This window comes from Galeopterus variegatus, unplaced genomic scaffold (genome assembly GCF_000696425.1).
Source record: "Galeopterus variegatus unplaced genomic scaffold, G_variegatus-3.0.2 Scaffold400, whole genome shotgun sequence".
In the NCBI taxonomy this organism is placed as follows: Eukaryota; Metazoa; Chordata; class Mammalia; order Dermoptera; family Cynocephalidae; genus Galeopterus; species Galeopterus variegatus.
Window position 1 is genome coordinate 410,405 of NW_007726511.1, and position 18,164 is coordinate 428,568.

General features: G+C 41.7%; 1 protein-coding gene across 1 annotated transcript in view; it reads left to right on the top strand.

The window, feature by feature from the left end:
* The window catches only part of DENND1A (DENN/MADD domain containing 1A), a 462,953-nt gene that overhangs the window by 305,181 nt on the left and 139,608 nt on the right, over positions 1-18,164 (top strand). The window contains exon 12 of the mRNA XM_008568329.1: positions 126-251. Coding sequence (XP_008566551.1) covers positions 126-251 — 126 coding nt within the window. The remainder of the gene's footprint in view (positions 1-125; positions 252-18,164) is intronic.

Genomic DNA, 18,164 nt, shown 5'->3' on the forward strand with positions numbered 1-18,164 from the left:
CCCCCGCCCCTCCTCCCCCCCACCCCTGCCAAGGGATTTTCTAGAGCTCTGAAAGTACTTTGCTTAGACAGCCATCCTTTTTCAACCCTGTCCTCAATCTGTGATTCCTTTCTTTCTGTTGCCAGATTTCTTCACTGAAGAACAGGTTGAAGAAAGTCTCCACAACCACTGGCGATGGTGTGGCCAGAGCATTCCTCAAGGCCCAGGCTGCTTTCTTCGGTAGCTACCGAAATGCTCTGAAAATTGAGCCGGTGAGTAGCCTCTTGGGATATTGCAGAGTCCATGCTTGGTCTGGGCTTAGGGGCCTGAAACATACCTCAGGGGCCACAAGAAATTCCATGATTCTTCTGGTTTTTGCATTCTCCTAGAAGAGGTTGTGTGTGTATGTGGTAGAGGGTCAGGGGGGTGGTGTCCTCCCCCGCCTTACTTCTTAGCACAAGGAAGCCGTGCTGTCACGTGTGAGATATGCACCACTCCCACGAATGTTAAGACTCCCCAGACAATAAGCACTGACTACGTGTTAGATACAGTGCCAGGCCCTTCACAACCACCTGTTCTCGTTGAGGATTCATGGTATGCTTGTGGGGTAGCAATGATCTGCTCCACTTTACAAATGAGGAAACCAAGGCTCAGAGAAGAGAAATGACTTACCACTGGAGGAGCCAGATAGTCCCGAAGCCCGCACCTTTCCTACTGTGCCTCACTGCTCCTTGTCCTTTGAAGGGACCTCTCTTCCACACTTGAGAAAGCAAAGCATCCTGAGATTCCCTTCCTAGTGTAAATGACTGAAAAGTACAACGAGAACTGGGAAAGGATAATACTCGCCTCCATGGCCCTTCCATCTTTCTGAGCCTCAGTTTACTCATCCAGGTCCCCTGCCTGCCTTATTAGGTGATTAGTTATTGTGAGGATATAAAGACATCAGGTCTTCCCTGAAACCAAAGATAGTACCAGTTCTCTGAGCTTCAGTGAGAAGCTTTCTTGTGATATCAGCCTACTGTTGGCCTCCTGGCCAAGGAGAATGGAGAAATTGGCCTGGGGACCAGGTCAGTGTGGTCAACTCTGTACAGGAGAGAATGGTGGAGGAAACCGTGCTGACAGCCTCTTCTCTCAGAGGGCTCCCTCATCCTGAGCAGGGGAGTGGCGGCAGCCACATCCAGCCCAGTGAAGGGGGCTGCCAGGGACCTGCACGGGCCGCACTGCCTGTAGGCCAGGGCTGTTGGTTTCTGTTTTTGTTTTAACCATAGCATTTAATTAGATTAAATGACAAAAGATGAGTAGGTGACAGGCAGTGCATTTCATGTAAAAATGCTGAGGGTGAATCTGATCACACTTCCTCACAAGCCGTAATTGTACATTGTTGATTATCTTTCTGCTGCTATCACTCCCTCCTGTGTCTAAGTGAAACACAAACAGTGATAACCAGCATCTTGTTTGCCCTTCACCCAGGACATTCTGTGAAGCGGCCGGGGCAGTGGGTGCTTGGGTAACAGGATCCTAACACCACCTTCCTCCTCATTTTCCATCTGGCACTCGGGCTGTACTTTCTAGGCTGCCTCAGCTTTGGACAATGTGGGCAGTGGGTGCTTGGGTAACAGGATCCTAACACCACCTTCCTCATTTTCCATCTGGCACTCGGGCTGTACTTTCTAGGCTGCCTCAGCTTTGGACAATGTCATGGTCACATACCAGGAGGAATGCATGCTTTTTGCTCCCAAGAAATACTTTCCTTAGGTCTTCTAAAAACTTTCAGCTTAAAGCAAGTTCCCAGGCCCTGCTTGTCTCAAAGTGAGGTGGCTCTGATTCTTTGTCGTGATTTTGGGCCCCATGAAACCGATCAAGTTCAGTGCTATTTTTGAGAGCTGGCAAAATAAAGGAAAATACTGTTGTCTTCCCCTCTCTAAAATGGGAATGGGACAACTGGCCCAAAAAGTTCATCAGAAGGTTCATATTATCTTTTAATTACATTTTTCCATGAACCTTTTGAATTACCTGTGCATTTCCACTCTTAGAATTACCTCATTCTTGTCGTGTATGTGTCTAGAATCCAGGAGCTATTGAATCTCTGTACATATTGCTGGGTATGTGATCTGGACACAAGTTGCTCCACAAGAAGAGTTTATGGTTGTGCTTGCACTTGAGTCTAAAGGCACTGGGTTTAAGGACAGAAGCCCTGGAGTTTAAAGCCTGGCTGTCCACTTAGCTGCATAAAACTTGAGCAACTTTAACTTAACTTGAGCAACTCTTTAAACTTAAGTTTCTTCACCTGCGAAATGAGGCTGAGACTACTTATCCTCTCTACATCTGCAGGTTCATCATAAGCCATAAAACCTTCATTAAAAAGATTAAACGAATTGAGTCTGATGATTAAGATTTGAAAAAAGAAAGGCAGAAGCATCCCTTCCTGTAATGGGTGTGGAGTTAACTGCGTAAGCAAAGGCTTGGTGGCAGGAGCCCTCATGGCCAATGAGTAGGCCATTTTGTCTGGAGTAATGGGGTTTAGATGGAAATATGGAGAGAGATTAGAGCCGAGTTTGGCAAACCCTTGGAGGCTAGGCTAAGAGTGTGACCTTTACCCTGTAGGAAGTATAAGTTTCTGAGCAGAGATGTGACGTAACAGAAGTCAGGTTTAAGCAGTAATATAGTGATGGACTGAAAGGGAAGCAGGAGGCAGAGAGAACAGTTAGAGGAATGTTATAGGAACTCAGAAGAGAGCCCTTAGGTGGTTACACCAGGAAAAGGAAAAAATGGGTAGACTCAGTAATAGATAAATATGGGAAACAGGGGGCAAGAAATGTCAAAGTGTCTCCCAAGATTTGGAACCTGGGAGAGGGTGGTGATGCTCCTAGCAGAAAAAGGGAAAACTTAATACCAAGGTGTTCACAGTAGCAGTATTTATAATGGTAAAAAGTTGGGGCAGACTAAGTGTCCGTAATAAGTAATTGGTGAAGTAAGTTAAAGCACATCCATATGAAGGTTTTGCAGAATATTATGTAGCCATTAAAAGTATCATTTTGTAGATAGGTGATGGGTTAGGCTGTAGACATGGCATTTTTCATTGAACCTAAGCTACCATTCAGTCGTAAGATATACCATTAGTTTGTGAACCATTAAGAAAGGGAAAAGAGTTCCACCAATTACAACTGAAGGATGCCATCAGTTATAAACCACATTTAAATTTCAGAGGGTAAAATGGGAAAAAAATGTTTGTCTTAGAATCAGTGAAACACAGCAGATCCATCTTGCTTTCAGTCCCATTCATCTATGCCAGAACGCCTTTCTTCTGTAAGGCCAGGAGGGAAGCTGGGAGGCCTGAATTTTTTCAACTAAGCATTGAGCCTGAGGTCATGACCATGTTACCTAGATGGTTTTTAAACCATAGATTTAATTCCAGCAGATTATCCTCATCTGAAAAATGGGGTAACAACTTTTCCCCGTATAGGATAGTTCGGGGGATTATTTAAAATAATGGCTACAGGGCCGGCCAGGTGGCGCACTGCTACAGTGCGCCGCTTGGGAGTGCAGCAGCGCTCCCGCCGAGGGTTGCGATTCCGTTGCCGGTCCCAGTCCGGTACGGGCATGACACTGAGGGTTGTGATCCGTTGCCGGTCACGAAAAAAAGACAAAAAGGAAAAATAATAATAATAATAATGGCTACAAATTATGTGTGAGCCGGAGGGTGGTGGGTGGCAATGGCTGCATGGCTGGGAAGAATGGTGCCTCGGGTGAGCCTGCTGGGGTGGGCTGGCCAGCAGCACAGTGCTGAGGGGTGGGCAGGCCTCCCCAGGGCCACTTGTCTTTTAGTTGTTTCTCTGGTTATAAAAATAGCACCTGCTCTTGGTTTTTTAAAAAAATGTGTAAAGTAACATAATCCTATCATCTAGAGTTAAGATACCATGTTAGCATGTTTCCACCAAAGTTCTAGGGTTTTTGATTTGTTTTTGCTTTGCTTTATTTCCTTTTTTTTTTACTTTCTGTGAGGCAGTTGAGATATTCCTGGTAAAGCAATCCAGTATCCCAAATTTGTTTTTGCCTTTTCATATGTGTAAGCCTTTTTCACATCCTATAAAAACTCTTCTGAAACATCATTTATAATGGCTGCACATATCCCAGCAGTTCTCAGCCCCAGCTGTGGATCAGAATCACCTGTGGGGCTTTAAAAAGACAAATGTCTGGTCCCCACTCACAAGTTTTTATCGAGTTCCCATGATCTGGAACCAGTGCTGAGGCCCACAACATTATCCTAATACTGGTCTTTTTGATTGTCTATAACATTTTACAATTTTAAACCACACTGTGGTGAATATCTTGATATAAATCTTCATGCATGGTCTGCTCTGTTTTCTTAGGCAGATTCCCTGGTGTGGATTTACTGGGTCAAAGGATCCGAGTGCATTTGAGGCTTTTGATACATGAGGTGAGGGAGAAAGCTGGTGGCCAGAAACAGGTGGTAGTCTGCAGGGGAGAGCCCCTGAAGCTGATGGCAGGGCAGGGCCCGAGAACAGTCCAAGGCTGAGGGCGAACAGAGCCTGTGGGGTGAAAGGCCTGGAGAAGTGCATGTGGGCCCCAAGTGCATCCCAGCCACGTCACTGTCATCCCCTGAGGCTCACCTGCCCTCACCGCTTTTTGGTGTGTCCACCAAGGTGCTCACTGCACAGGTGTGGTTCCTTCTCACCCTGGGCCAGCAGTGCAGTCAGGTTACTCCAAAAGTCAGAGTGTCATGTTTTGTTTAAAACGTGAATTGTGACAGACTTGAGCATGCTCCTTTCTGTTCTGCTCCTAACTAGCTCATGACTTTGAGTGGGTTACTTTACTTCTCTGATCTTCTATTTCCTTTTCCATAAAATGGATGTGTAATCCACTCCTTGCAGGAGTGTAGTGAAGCTTAAATAAGCCCAACATGGTACCTACCCTGTCCCCCGTCCCTTACTCATGGCCTCCTCTCACCAAGAAGGACCCTAGCAGCGTGGGGACCCACTGGGCTGCTCAGTGTCATGCTTGGCTCTGTGAGGAGGGTTTGAGCCCTGGCCTGAGAGTCAGAGATACGCAACCCCTCCAGGGCAGTGTGGTCTGAAGATCCTTTCCCTGGCTCAGAGCTCACTTGAGATTTTTAACTCATTGGCCTTTTTTTTTTTTTTAATTTCCTACTGGATAAAATTCAAAATACAGCTGGCTGGGTAGACTCTTGAGCTTTGTTTTCTTTCCCCTGTCCAGTAGGAATGAGGAGGGGGTCCACTTGCTGAGGCCCCGTCCCGTGCCAGGAGCTGGACTGCCCCTCTCTATCTGTGCTTCTGCAGGTCTGCTGAGGAGGTAGTGTGCCCATCCCAGGACAGGTAGAGTCTGCGTTGGCTCACTGTGGTATGTCTTCTCAGGACCAAGTGAATTGTTTCAAAGGGGTATCCCAGGGGTCAGAAAGTGAGACTACAAGGGTGTATGGCCACACCCAAGTCTACTACGTCCTCAGTGGCCTCCCACAAGGTCAACTGCAAGTTTCTTCACATCCATGATCTCAGTAATTCCCTGTGACTGCCCCTTACTCTCTCCATTTTACAGAGGGGGGTGGAGGCTCAAATTGGCAGTGACTTCATGGGAAGTAGTAGAGCCAGGAGGCAGACTCAAATCGGCCACACTCCAAACTGCCTTTGTTCAAGTCTCCACATATTCTGCATTAATAAGTTTCTCTCTCTGCATTTCCAGCACCAGGCACAAGTCATGGCACAGTGTGAAGGTATCAGTGAGTATATTTTGGAATAGTGGGTGGAAGAATGGGTGAAAGAAATTAAGGAACAGAAAAGTGTACGAGACAGGGGATTGGCCCTCAGCTTCTGTTCAGGGCGTATACATTGCATTCTTTCCTGTCTTCAGGCTTTGGAGGTTGCTGCCTGACGGAGGAGGGTGTCTGCAAATCTCAAGGGCATGTGACCCATTTTTCAATCACCTGGAGAATATCAAATGCAAAGCCCAAGATATTCAACAATATTGGCCAAGCCAACTTGTTCGTCTCTACTTAAGTGACAGAACCACAAGCAGCCAGGCAGCCCCATTTGGAGAAACCCCCTTTATCCATGTCAAGTGACAGACCAGGCTCCAGCTCATTTATTTAGGCCTTTCTTGCTCTCTGACACGCCTCCTAGCAGTTGCCAGGCAACTCTGGGAGTAGCAGTGTGTGTTAGGGATTAACTGGTTAGGGCTGGGGTCCTTTTTGGCAAGAAGGGGATAAAAGACAAATGATTTTAATTGCTAGGCCAGGCATCCTTTATCTGCTTGCTAGAAGATTGCGACTCTTGGAGGATGTGTATAGCAGTGTGGTTCTTGAATTTGCCTTGAACGTTCCCCTTTCTCCCTCCTAGGGAAATGAATGAATTTTTAAAAGAATCTCTTACCTCAGTCCTTTGTTTAAAATTATATCATCATGAAATCTGAATAAGACTAACCCACACCCTTTGAAAGACATTTTATAGCACAATGGTCTCAGTTTTAAAGAACTTTCAAAAATAGATTTGTGTGTTTTTATTTCATCCCTACTTCTGCTCAGAGTTTCTTATTTCATAGCTCATGTCACATGGAGTTGTGTTAAGATGATGTATGTGAAGGTGCTTCTGCCCATGTCTGGCCCACTGCAGGTCCTTGGTAAATGTTAGATCAAAGAAAACAACAGATGGATGTTGGTACTTCTTTGTTAGTACCTGTGGAAAGGCCAGTATAGATGGAGCACTATGGCAGCCGTTTGTGTGGTTTGTGAACTGGCTTGTGTGGTTCTCTCTAGTCCAGCCTGGTGGCTGGGCTTCCCTTAGGTGGACAGAGCACAGGCCCTGGCTGCAGGGAACGGACACCAGGCGGAGGCAGCAAACAAACTGTTTGAACAGGCAGCGGCCAACTCACTCTAGCTGCTTGCTGAGTCCATCCCAAGAGGCTGGGCCTCCAGATCCAGCTGTGGGTACACTGGCATCATCCACCCTACAGCCCCTGATTTTGTACAGGATTCTGCTGAGTCATATTTATCCACCTAAAACCCCCTGAAGACACAGAAGTTAAGATAAAAGCAGATTGATAGCCTGGCTTTCAAGCATGAATGCACCAAGCTATGTTGGAGCAGACTGGAAAAACATCACATATATCTGTATCCTGGTGAAGTAATACTGTTGATCTCATGGTTTTAAAAAAAAAAAAAGTGTATTTGTTTGCTTTTAGTGTAATAGAAAATAGAGCAATATTTTAAAAATGGAAAAATTAAAACATCACCATAGTCCCACCAAACTTACATATACCTTTCATATATACTCTTTATTTTTCATTATACCGAGGGTTTACATAGCTGCAATCTAATCTAAAATAAAAGTTTCTCCTTCATTTAAATGATGTCATATGCATTTTTACATAGCTGCAGAATATTCCATCAAGTACAGCTACAGTAATATAATTCTCATAACCACTCTCCCACGTTGGACAGTTAGGTTGTTTCCAGTCTTTTGATATTATAATTAATATTCCACAAAACATCTTGGTGGATAAAGCTTTGAAATACTATATTTGGAAGTCTTCTGAGTAGAAGAAATATGTCATTGTGCAGGAGCTTGACTGGGAGGGCCAACTTGTCATGACATCATAAGGAGGCAGATTTCAGTTGACTTAGCCTAAGAGTGGCTCAAAATGAAGAGAATTAAGAACCCTTGAGACCCTTGAAGGGATGGTGTAATGCTCCCTGCCCTCCACAAAGAAGAGCAAAGGGTTCCCACAAAACACGTAAGTGATATTCCTAATTTGTCTGAGCCTCCATCTTGTGCTAAATAAAGGTTTGAGGAACCTTAATATGCAATACACAGTACAGTGAGATGAGAAATAAGGAAGCAAGGAAACCAGGGAAAAGGGGAAATTAGGTGAAGCCTGGAAGGTACTGGTGGGCGTGCCTATGTGCAGGCTGGGCAATTCTCCACACAGCTTCGGAGTTGTAAAGCTGGGAATTGAATCCATCAAACCCAGCTCTGTCTTCACAGCCCATGCTTTTAAAAAAAATTCTGGTTATGTATATGTATATATGTATGTGTATGTATACATACATACAGTATTTGCCATTTTAACCATTGCTAAGTATAGAGTTCAGAGGCATTAATTGCATTCACAGTGTTGGGCAACTATCACTGCTATCTATTTTCAGAATTTTTCTTCAAAAACAAAAGCACTGCATCCATTAGCAATAACTTCCCATTCCCTTCTCCCCCAAGCTCTTGGTAGGCTCTAATCTACTTTGCACCCCTATGAATTTGCCTTTTCTAGATATTTCATAGAAGTGGAAACATACAGTGTTTGTCCTATTGTGTCTGGCTTATTTCACTTAGCATGATATTTTCAAGGTTTATTCATCTTTTAGCATGTATCAGAACTGCATCCCTTTTTAAGACTGAATAATATTCCACTGTATGTATATACAACATTTTGTTTATCCATTTATCTGTGGATGAACACTTGGGTTTTATCCACCTTTTGACTACTGTGAATAATGCTATTATGAATATTTGCGTACAGGTATTAGTTTGAACACCTGTTTGCAATTCTTTGGGGTATATAGCCAGAAGTGGAATTGTTGGGTCATATGGTAATTCTATGTTTAACTTTTTGAGGAACCACCAAACTGGTTTTCCACAGAGAGCTCATACTTTTTTTTTTTTTTTTTCCCTTTTTGTCTTTTTTACTGACTGGCAACAGGACCGCAACCCTCTGTGTTGCGCCCACACCACGCTCAGCCAGTGAGTGGGAACTGGTCTCCACATGGGATCCGAACCCTCGGCGGGAGCGCTGCCGTGCTTCCAAGCGGCGCACTCTCCAGTGCGCCACCGGGCCGGCCCTGGAGCTCATACTTTTTGAGTGGATAGTGGTATCTTTGTGAAGCAGGAATATGTACCCATGAATATTCTGTAGGAAAAGTTTGTGAAAGATTTTCTCATTTTCAAGTTTATTTTAGGCAAGCAAATAGGAATTATAGCCCAAATCTATAGGCCTGAGCTAAGCAGATGCATTGACAGCAGGAATCTAAGGTGGACTACAAAAGGGGCTGGTGACTTACCGGTTACCATTTTTTCTCATTTTTTCTCATTTTAGTGGTCATGTCCTGGAAATGAAGCAGAGATAAGGGGAGGTGCTTCCACCACTGGTATTTCAGGAACCAGCACTGTAGCTCTGTGGCTCCATGTGACTAGGAGGCCAATGAGTGTGATGGAAAGATTATTGCCTTTGGAATCACCTGGGTTTTAATTCTGGCTCTGTCTTCTACTAGAAGATGACTTTGGAAGTCATTTAACCTCTCTGAGCCTCAATTTTCTCATCTGTAAAATGGAAATAATAACTACTTTGTAGGACTATTGAGAAAAATAACAACAATGTATGTAAAACACCAGCACAGTGCCTTGCTGATAGTAGATGTTAACTAAATGATAGTGACCATTCTTGGGTGACAAGAAGGAAGAGGAGGAGAATGAGACTGCTACGTTCTAGAATAGTGGTGTCCATACTTGTACAGCAAGTGTCAGAGTACCTGTAACCATGCAAAACACAACAAAATCTGGCACCTTTAATCCTATCTTTGGAACTAACTGTGAAAGTATGGCTTTTATCTCAAATAATGCATAAAGGATTTGGAAAAAATCACCTATTTATTTATTTCCTTTAATATTTATTTGGTATTTATTTGTTCATGCTGTTGCTCACCAGAACTTATAGGCAAATGGGGATGGTGAGTACCGAGGATTTAACATTAAAAAGTGCATTAAAGTCAGTTTTAAAAATGCATAAGAGGAAGTATAACTGAGAATTTTTTTTTATTTCATCAAAAATTTTTTGCCTGTTGAGAAAAGGTGACCATTGTTCCATATGGACACCAATCTTCACTGCCCACATTACAGGGACACATTTATTGCTCAGAAACACAGTTTGGGAGTTCTGTTACCTTGGAGTCATACAATAAATGCCCGAAGAACTGAGAACCATTGTTCTAGAAGTAGACTGCCCAAGTAAAAAGTAGGTCCCTAAGAGAGAAGATGAGAACTGGCAGGAAATCTACTTAAACACTATAATCAAACTAAACTGAATGATTTCAAAGAGCATCACTGAATATAGTCAAAATGAAATTCCCATATGTTCTAAAATACTTGAAAAATAAAACACAGCTAGTGTATCTTAGACTGTCCTGGAGGAATTCTAGGCTTTAACTTGGTCTCATTTGGTAATGCTGATTCCTTTCTTACTTTGCTCTTTTAGGATAGGGCTTGTTTTATACACATTGATGTCCCTCACAGAGTCTGATGTTAGTAGATGCTCATTAAGTGTTTGCTGATGAGCAAATGAATGACTGATTCTGTTTTGCCATGCTATACACCAGAAAGGCTGTGGTCATATTTCAGTGTTGCACAATATAGATGCTTAGTGGGGAAAAAAAAAAGTATCATCCACAGCTTTATCTAAGCATGAGAAGAATAAGCTGACACAAACACCGCACAGTGAATATGTAAATATAAAACAAAGGCACAGCCTAGCAGCTGCATGACAACTAACCAAAGGCATTTAAGGTCTGAAGAGGATCATCCTCTATGAAATCGGCATGTGCAGTACATATTCTTTTCCAGTTAGAAATAGACAAGAGGGAAGTATATTTATGGGTTAAGTTGAATCCTCTGTGGCAGTTTCAAATACTGTATCTTTGTGGAAGCAGTGGCAAAGAGAAATGATTGCTCTTAAATGTTAAATAAAATTATCTTGCTTTAGGGTCTTTCACTTTGGCAATGAGACTCTGAAAAGGAAACCGTTGTGGTCCATTTTCAAGCAATAATAACATTTGACAATTTGGAGCCTGAAACAGTGCCACATGACTTCATGTACATAGCTAGATTGTGCGCTTCTTAAGAACAGTATATCCTATTCTTTCTTATACCCCCAGCACACAGTAGAGGCTCAGTAACATAAGATGGAGGGACTGTGGGTTTGTTCTGTGGAGGACATTATAGTATTTGTGATGATTAGAGGATAAAATTGTAGATTTCCTTCCCCCGCTCCCCTCTTGGACATACATCCACACTGATTTTATGTGGGGTGTGGATACGTTCTCTGAAATATATGGCTACATCACATCCTGTCTTACGCTACCCTTCCACAAAGAAACTGAAGTCTGCTCTGGAAGGCAGTGATGTATCCTGTTTACTCATGTTTCCTTGACACAGACCTTGATACATAGAAGAGATGCTCATAACTCTCCGTTGAAGGAATGAAATCAGCATAGTTCTTAGTTAAAATGTCCTTAGTTGTTTGGGAGCTGAAGAAGTTTTGTTAAATAAGTCAAGACTTGAAGTCTTAAGGAAAAGAAAAGACTATCAAGCACTTATTATATGCTCAGCTCTTTACATATATTCTCTTATTTGATTTTTGTGGTCCCTATACAGAGAGCATGGGGTAGCCCCATTTTACTGATAAGAAACCAAGGTTAGGAAAGGTCATGTCACTTTTTAAGAAGTGGCAGAGCCAGGATTTGGACCCTCCATCTGCCTGATTCCGGCGACCACGCACTTTCCTTTGACCGCTCTCTGTGATGGCGATTTACCATATGGTCCATGTTACGTGCAATTTGAGGGTATTTCAGAAAACTGAGCTGGTTTCCTCTGAAGAGTCAGTTTCTCTAATCTGTGCAAATGTTTCTTGACAAATACAGGTTAAACTAACACCATTTATAAATTATTTTGCAAGGGGGAAATGTCAAAATTTTATATATCTTTTTAAAAACATTCCTTTAATAGATAATTTTAATTGCCTAATATTTTGTTGTTTAAATATTTGATATTTATAGTGATAATTGGATGAAAAAGTAAAACACTGGTTAAATGTAGCCTTTCCTCCTCTTTTCCTGGGCTGACACCTAGTGGCTATCTTTCTCACTGCAGTGTTAACCCATGTTTTCTGATAGTTGTTTTTCGTTCATTTTAGGATTTTTAAAATATCAATTATTTTCATTACAATAAAAGTAGCCACACCAATACAAGGTTGACTTATTAGAGATCATCTTAACAACAGAGCTTTTATTTGATTGTGAATTTTAAGTCAATTGTAATCAAGCCTTGATAGCAGAAAATGGTACAAGCATTTGAAAGTTTGGGATACTTGTTCCCCCTGCAGACCTTACCAAGTGTGCACCTTGCCCTGGACACTGGCTTACACACCCTGACAGATAAGACCCTGCCACTGTTGTTAACAAGATGGACAGTAAGCAGAGAGTTGCAGTAAGGGGTGGTAAATACTGTAGTAGAATGTTGTACAAGGCAATAGACATTCAAATGCAGGACTGATCACTTCCACCTGGATCTGAGGGAAGCTTCCCAGGGAAGGATATACCTGGGGTGAGGCCTTATAGGAAGAACAGGAGTCCCCAGGAGCAGGGGGCAAAGGTAGCACATGTGGAGGCAAGGGGCCTTGAAACAACATGACATGGCTGGGTACTGTGATTGGTTGTGTAGCTGGAGTGTAGACAGGAAGGAGTATGGCTAAAGATGAAGGGAAGGAGTGGTCAGTTTCCAGTCTAGGAAAGACCCTGAAGGCCACCAAAGCATTCAGCACTAATACCATAAACCAGAGTTTCCAGAGCAGTGTTCCTTGAAATATTAGACCCATAAGATGTTGATATTTTCTGATCCCATAGAATTCAAAATTGTCACATATCACATTCCATAACTTTTCCCCCCTCCTGGATATTTGCAATGCACATTACTGAAGCCCTGCTGTTAAAAAAAAAAAAAAAAAAAAATCTGGTTAATTTCGTTGAACCCAGCATTTTTCAGAATCCCTTTTCCACAAAATATTTATTAACATTCTATGCATCTAGCACTCCTCACAACAGTTTGAGAAACACTGCTATAGCTAATGGTTGATGATGAATTTTTCTTGCTCTACACCATGGAATTAGGATACCAGCTGTGCTCATTCTACCCCAATCTCATGGCTGTGAACCTCGGAAAAAGTAAGCACATCTTTTTCCAAAGCATTTCTTGTCTGGCCAGACAGAAGTTTTTGGCCACGAGGTGGTCTTGAGACACAGAGCCCAGCCAGGACCACAGGCTGCCATTTGGTCAGTGCATCAGTCAAGATCTAACCAGGATGGCAGAAACCACTGCAGATGTTTAGAACAGAGGGAAAATAATGCAAGGAAATGGTTACCTGAGTGATGGAGGAGCTGAGACCCAAAAAGAGCAAAGAGGTAATCCAGAGATTAGTAACAGCAGTGGTGGTGTCTCCAGTCCAGGGGCCAGGGTCATTTGACTACAGCTGATACCTGTGAAGTCTATGCAGTGAGCGCCTGAGTCAGGGAGGAGGTGAACTGTTGCTGGGCAGCCCAGTCAAGCAGAGAGAGTAGAGAAATACTCAGTCTTCTCCCTTCTGTTCTCCTCCTCCTCCTCCTCATCATCATCATCATCATCATCATCATCTCATGCTGGTGCCTCCCATGATCCAAACTGAGCAGGAACCCAGCTGATCTGGGAGTCCTGGGAACTCCACTTGCAAAGGTCAGCCTCCATCTGTACAGAGCAGAGCACAGGAATGTGAATCTGAGGTCAAGCAGGCTCAGAACCTGCACTACCAGGTCCCAGATCATAAGGCTTAGTGGCCCTCCCCACCAGGTCAGTAATACAGAGTGAATAACATAGTGGAATTAAAAGCCCTTTGATTTATAGTTACACTTGATGCCAACCTGGACTCTGACTCTTCTAAGCTATGTGACTCTAGGCAAGTTACTATACCTTTCTGAACCCTATTTTCTCATAAAACAGGGAAGAGAATCTCTACTTATACAGTATTTTCACAGGGCTTCCTTGACATATGTCTGGGAAGTTCCTGTTGTATAATGAAACAAGAATGAAGTATGTATTTAAAACTTTGTGGGCTTAGCCTGGAGCTAACAGGAATGTCAGAAATCCGCATGTTGATTACCCTGACTTCAGGGAATTTGCTAAGGTTTCATTAGCTAACAATTATTGTCTAGTAGATGTCTGTAATTTCTTAATATCTCTTTCTGGAGATGGGAGGGTGGGTAAAACTTGTAAAATGTTCCATGGAATATTCGAGTGTTAGGGAGGTACTGTGCATGTCTTATAGGAATCAGTTTGGTACAGGCTAAAGAAAATTGAGGTTCAAGGAGAGCTACCGCTTACGAGCTGTGAAACCTTGGGAGTCACCCCCTCACTGAACTGCAGGTTTTGCATCTGTTAGATAGGGATAAAAATGCCCCCTTCCTAAAATTGTTTTAAGAAGTACTTGAAATAGCAGAAGCCCTCCACAGCAGCTTTGTATCCAGTCAATGCCCGATTCACCAGCAGTCACATTCCATGGAGGCGTGGCAGGGTTTTTGGAAAGCCTTTAACTGGAGCTTATTTATGTTTGGCTTGCTGGTCCCTGTTAGTGATGGGACCTGGCAGGTCTCCTCTCAGCCCTGCTCCCGTCGGTCACAGCTCACTGGTGTTGTTCATGAGCCAGTTGCTGGAGACTTTCTTTGCTCGTATTCTTATTGCTGCGCATTTTCACTTTCATCTTCACAATATTAAAAATGGTCTGTAGGTTTTGAGGTTGTCCTGAGCAGGTCAACTGCCAGCTTAAAAGATTGTTGTCTATTCTCTGAAGGAGAACTTTTATCCCAGGTTCATTAGTTTTATCCTCCATTGATAAGCGTTATGCAAAAGAAGTATGGGAAGGAAAACTCTAGTATTTATTGAACTCCTACTTCTTGTCCTTTCTTTATATTTTCTTGTTCAAATGCGCACAGTATTATCCCCAACTTGCTAGATAAGAATGTTAAAGCAGAGAGAGTTGAAATTACTTAATTCAACAACTTTGAACAAACGTTTACCAAGACCCTGCTAATATCAGACACTGTTCTAGATGCCTGGAAATGCCGCAGTGAACAAAATAAAGTCCCACCCCTCAAATCCCTTATCTTCTAGGAAGACACAGACAATAAACAGAGATGGAAGTCAACATATAATGTGTCAGATGGTAGGTAATAAGTGTTGTGCAGAAAAAAGAAGCTGAGGGAGGGGATAGAGAGAACCCCCAGATGAGGAAGGTGCTGGGAAGAGGTAGAGTCAGATTGGAGCCTGATCTGTCTGCCTCTAGAACTCAGTTTTTCCACTGGTCCCTTGCTGCTTCTGATTCTCTTTGGTGATGGTTTCCAGCGTCTAGAGAGGAAACATGAACTCTAGCATGTTGCTTCTTAGTCTGGAGTTCATAATTGAATGTGTCAGGGTGGTGACTTTGCATTCCTAGGGTACAGAAAACATTTTTGCTGCACTCCCCACTGTCAGCAGCATGTAGCTATTTCTTTCATCTCTCTGGTTTCCCAGACACATTTAATCTTGGTGCGGAAAGCATCTTGCCAGCTTGGACTCGAGCCCTAGTACTGAGGAGACCAGACTGTTCTAGAGGAGGGTCTCTGTGACTGCTGGGCTCAAAGGAACTCATCACCTCTTTTTTTTCTACTTTTAAGAAATGATGCTGTAGGGAGTAGTTTGTGTAATCTTAATCTGTTTGCTAATCTTTACGACTCAGTAAATAAGTTTAATTCCATAAATAGATACTGGGCACCTGCTCTGTGCCAGGCCAAGTGGTAGGCAATGGAGAACAAAAGATGGATCGACATGGAACCTGCCCACAGGTGTCAGGTAGACCTGGCTTCCAAATACGGCACCACCTCTATTCTGCTTATGTAATTTCAGACAAGTTAATTAATCTCTCTATGCTCAGTTTCCTCATCTGTAAAATGGGGAGAATAAATGTAATCTGCCTCATAAAATGTGAAGATTAAATGAGATAATATAGCATGGTACTTAGCTGTTGAGAACTTAATTATATTACTTTTTTTTAAAATGTAAAAATAACCCTTTAATTTATAGCTGAGTTTTCTGTGCATCCTATCCTGTGAGGAAACAATGGAGTACATATGAAGTTTTCTTTTTCAAAGTATGTGTATTTTAATGAAAAAGATAGTAATAATTCTTATCAGTGATGACACTGTTTATGAAGAAATGTTGACATTCAGTCTTTACAATATTTTTCACTAGATAGGTATCTTACACTTTTTTAAAAAAATCTTTTTGTTGTAAAATAAAACATGTAAAGAAAATTACCTTAATCAAATAAATGGCTTAATTAATTACTGTAAGACCAACACTTCCCAGAACAAGATATAGCTTTTCTACCAGAAACCCCTTCACCACAACCCTTTCCCTTCCACCGTAACTGCTACCCTGACTTTCATAGTAACCGCTTCCTCGCATTTTTAAAAAAGTTTTATCACCCAAATATTTATCCCTAGATACTATAGATAAATTTTGCCATTTAAAAAAATACAACTTTCGATTCTCTTTTAGCTTATAGATTCCTCCTTCACTCCTTTCATTTAATAACAATTTAGTTGTTGAAGAACCCAGACCTGTGGATTTTCCCACAGTGTGGTGTGGATTTTGCTGATTGCATAATCTTGGTACGGTTCACCATGGTCCTCTGTCCCCTGTGTTTTCTGCTAATTGATAATTGGATCCGGAGATTGAATAGACTGGGGTTCAATTCCCTTTATCAGGACTGTAGGAGGCATACCAAGTTAGTTTGTGTCTAGTGATTTTAGTAGCAATGTTGCTTAATTCACTGGGAGTTGCAAAATGGTGATATTGTAAGTTTATCGTTTACTTTTTATTTATTAGTTGGAATATTTTTATAAGGAGACACTTTCCCTCATTTAATATTTAGTTACCTAGTGGTACAGTTCATATAGCAAAGGCAAGATAAATGCTTAATTCTTTCCCTTTATTTACTACTTTTTACTATAATGAGTTGGTTTTCTATCATTCCCCCAAAGGTGACAGTTCGTATATGTATATGTATATATATATATATATATATGTATATATTTTTTTAATTGCCTGGTGGATTTAAACATGTTTGATGGGTTTTGGTCCATGATAAATACTTCAGGTTGGCACCTGAGTACTTTTTTTTTTTACATGACTCAAGTGGTCTTTGATAGCTTCCTTGCTGTTTGATATTACAAAAGATTCCAGGCTCATCTTGTACATTTCCTGCTCCCAAATCTAGAATCAGAGATTTCTTCAGGAAGCATTGGTTTCTTTTAGTGCAAATGATATCTCATGATCAAAACCTGGTTAAGTATATTCGTTGCTACTTGGTTAGTCATTATTTCTAGGCCTTTCAGTGGGCAGAACTAGGAAATATATACATATACTTATATATATGTATACAGATATCTTTTAAGTTTATATTGATGCTTCCAATTAAAAATCAAGACTACAGAGCTTTTACTTAACCTCTTCTTTATCACATTTGTATTTCCTTTCTTTCATACTGAGAATTCTGGTTCTTGGGAGCACATGAACAATAGAATTAGAATACTCTATAGTTACTAATTTATTTTCATACTGTCAGAAAACGATACAGATGCTACCAACAGCATGATGACAGAAAACCTTTCCACTTTTTTTTCATGTTCTCTCCCTATTCTCCCACCATTTTTGATTAAACTACATGTACATTGCTAGAACATACGGCCATTACACACTACACTCTCTCCCTCTCAGTCTCCTTGAGTCTTAGTCTTCAGATAACTCTGTATGTTACCACCAGTCCCAGATGATGTCCCTTCAGTCATTTCTGGTTGTCTGAAGCTTGCTCGCTAGTAGATTCCTTAGGTAGGTTCCTGGGAGCAATATTCCCTCAGTTGTTAAATGTTGATAATAGCTTTTCCTTTATACATGAAAGTCAGTTCTGCTGGATATAAAATCCTTGGTTCCTACTTTCTTTCCTTGAGTATCTCAAATGTGTTACTTCACATAGCAAAAGTATTGCTATCAAAGTATGATGATAATCTTAATTTTCCTTCATTAATAAGTCACTTTTTTTTTTTCCTAGATGCCCAGGGGATTTTTTTTCTTTCTTTAAAGTCCAGTAATTTTATTAGACTGTTTTGTGTAGTCACTCTGGATCCATAGTTTCAGGTATGCTATGTGGTCATTCAACATATTTGAAACAGTTTCAACTGTGTCACAAATATATAGTTTTATACCTTTTTTTTCAGGAATTTTTTCACAAATTATAGGTTTTAGCATCACTTCTGGTTTTTGCTTCATTTT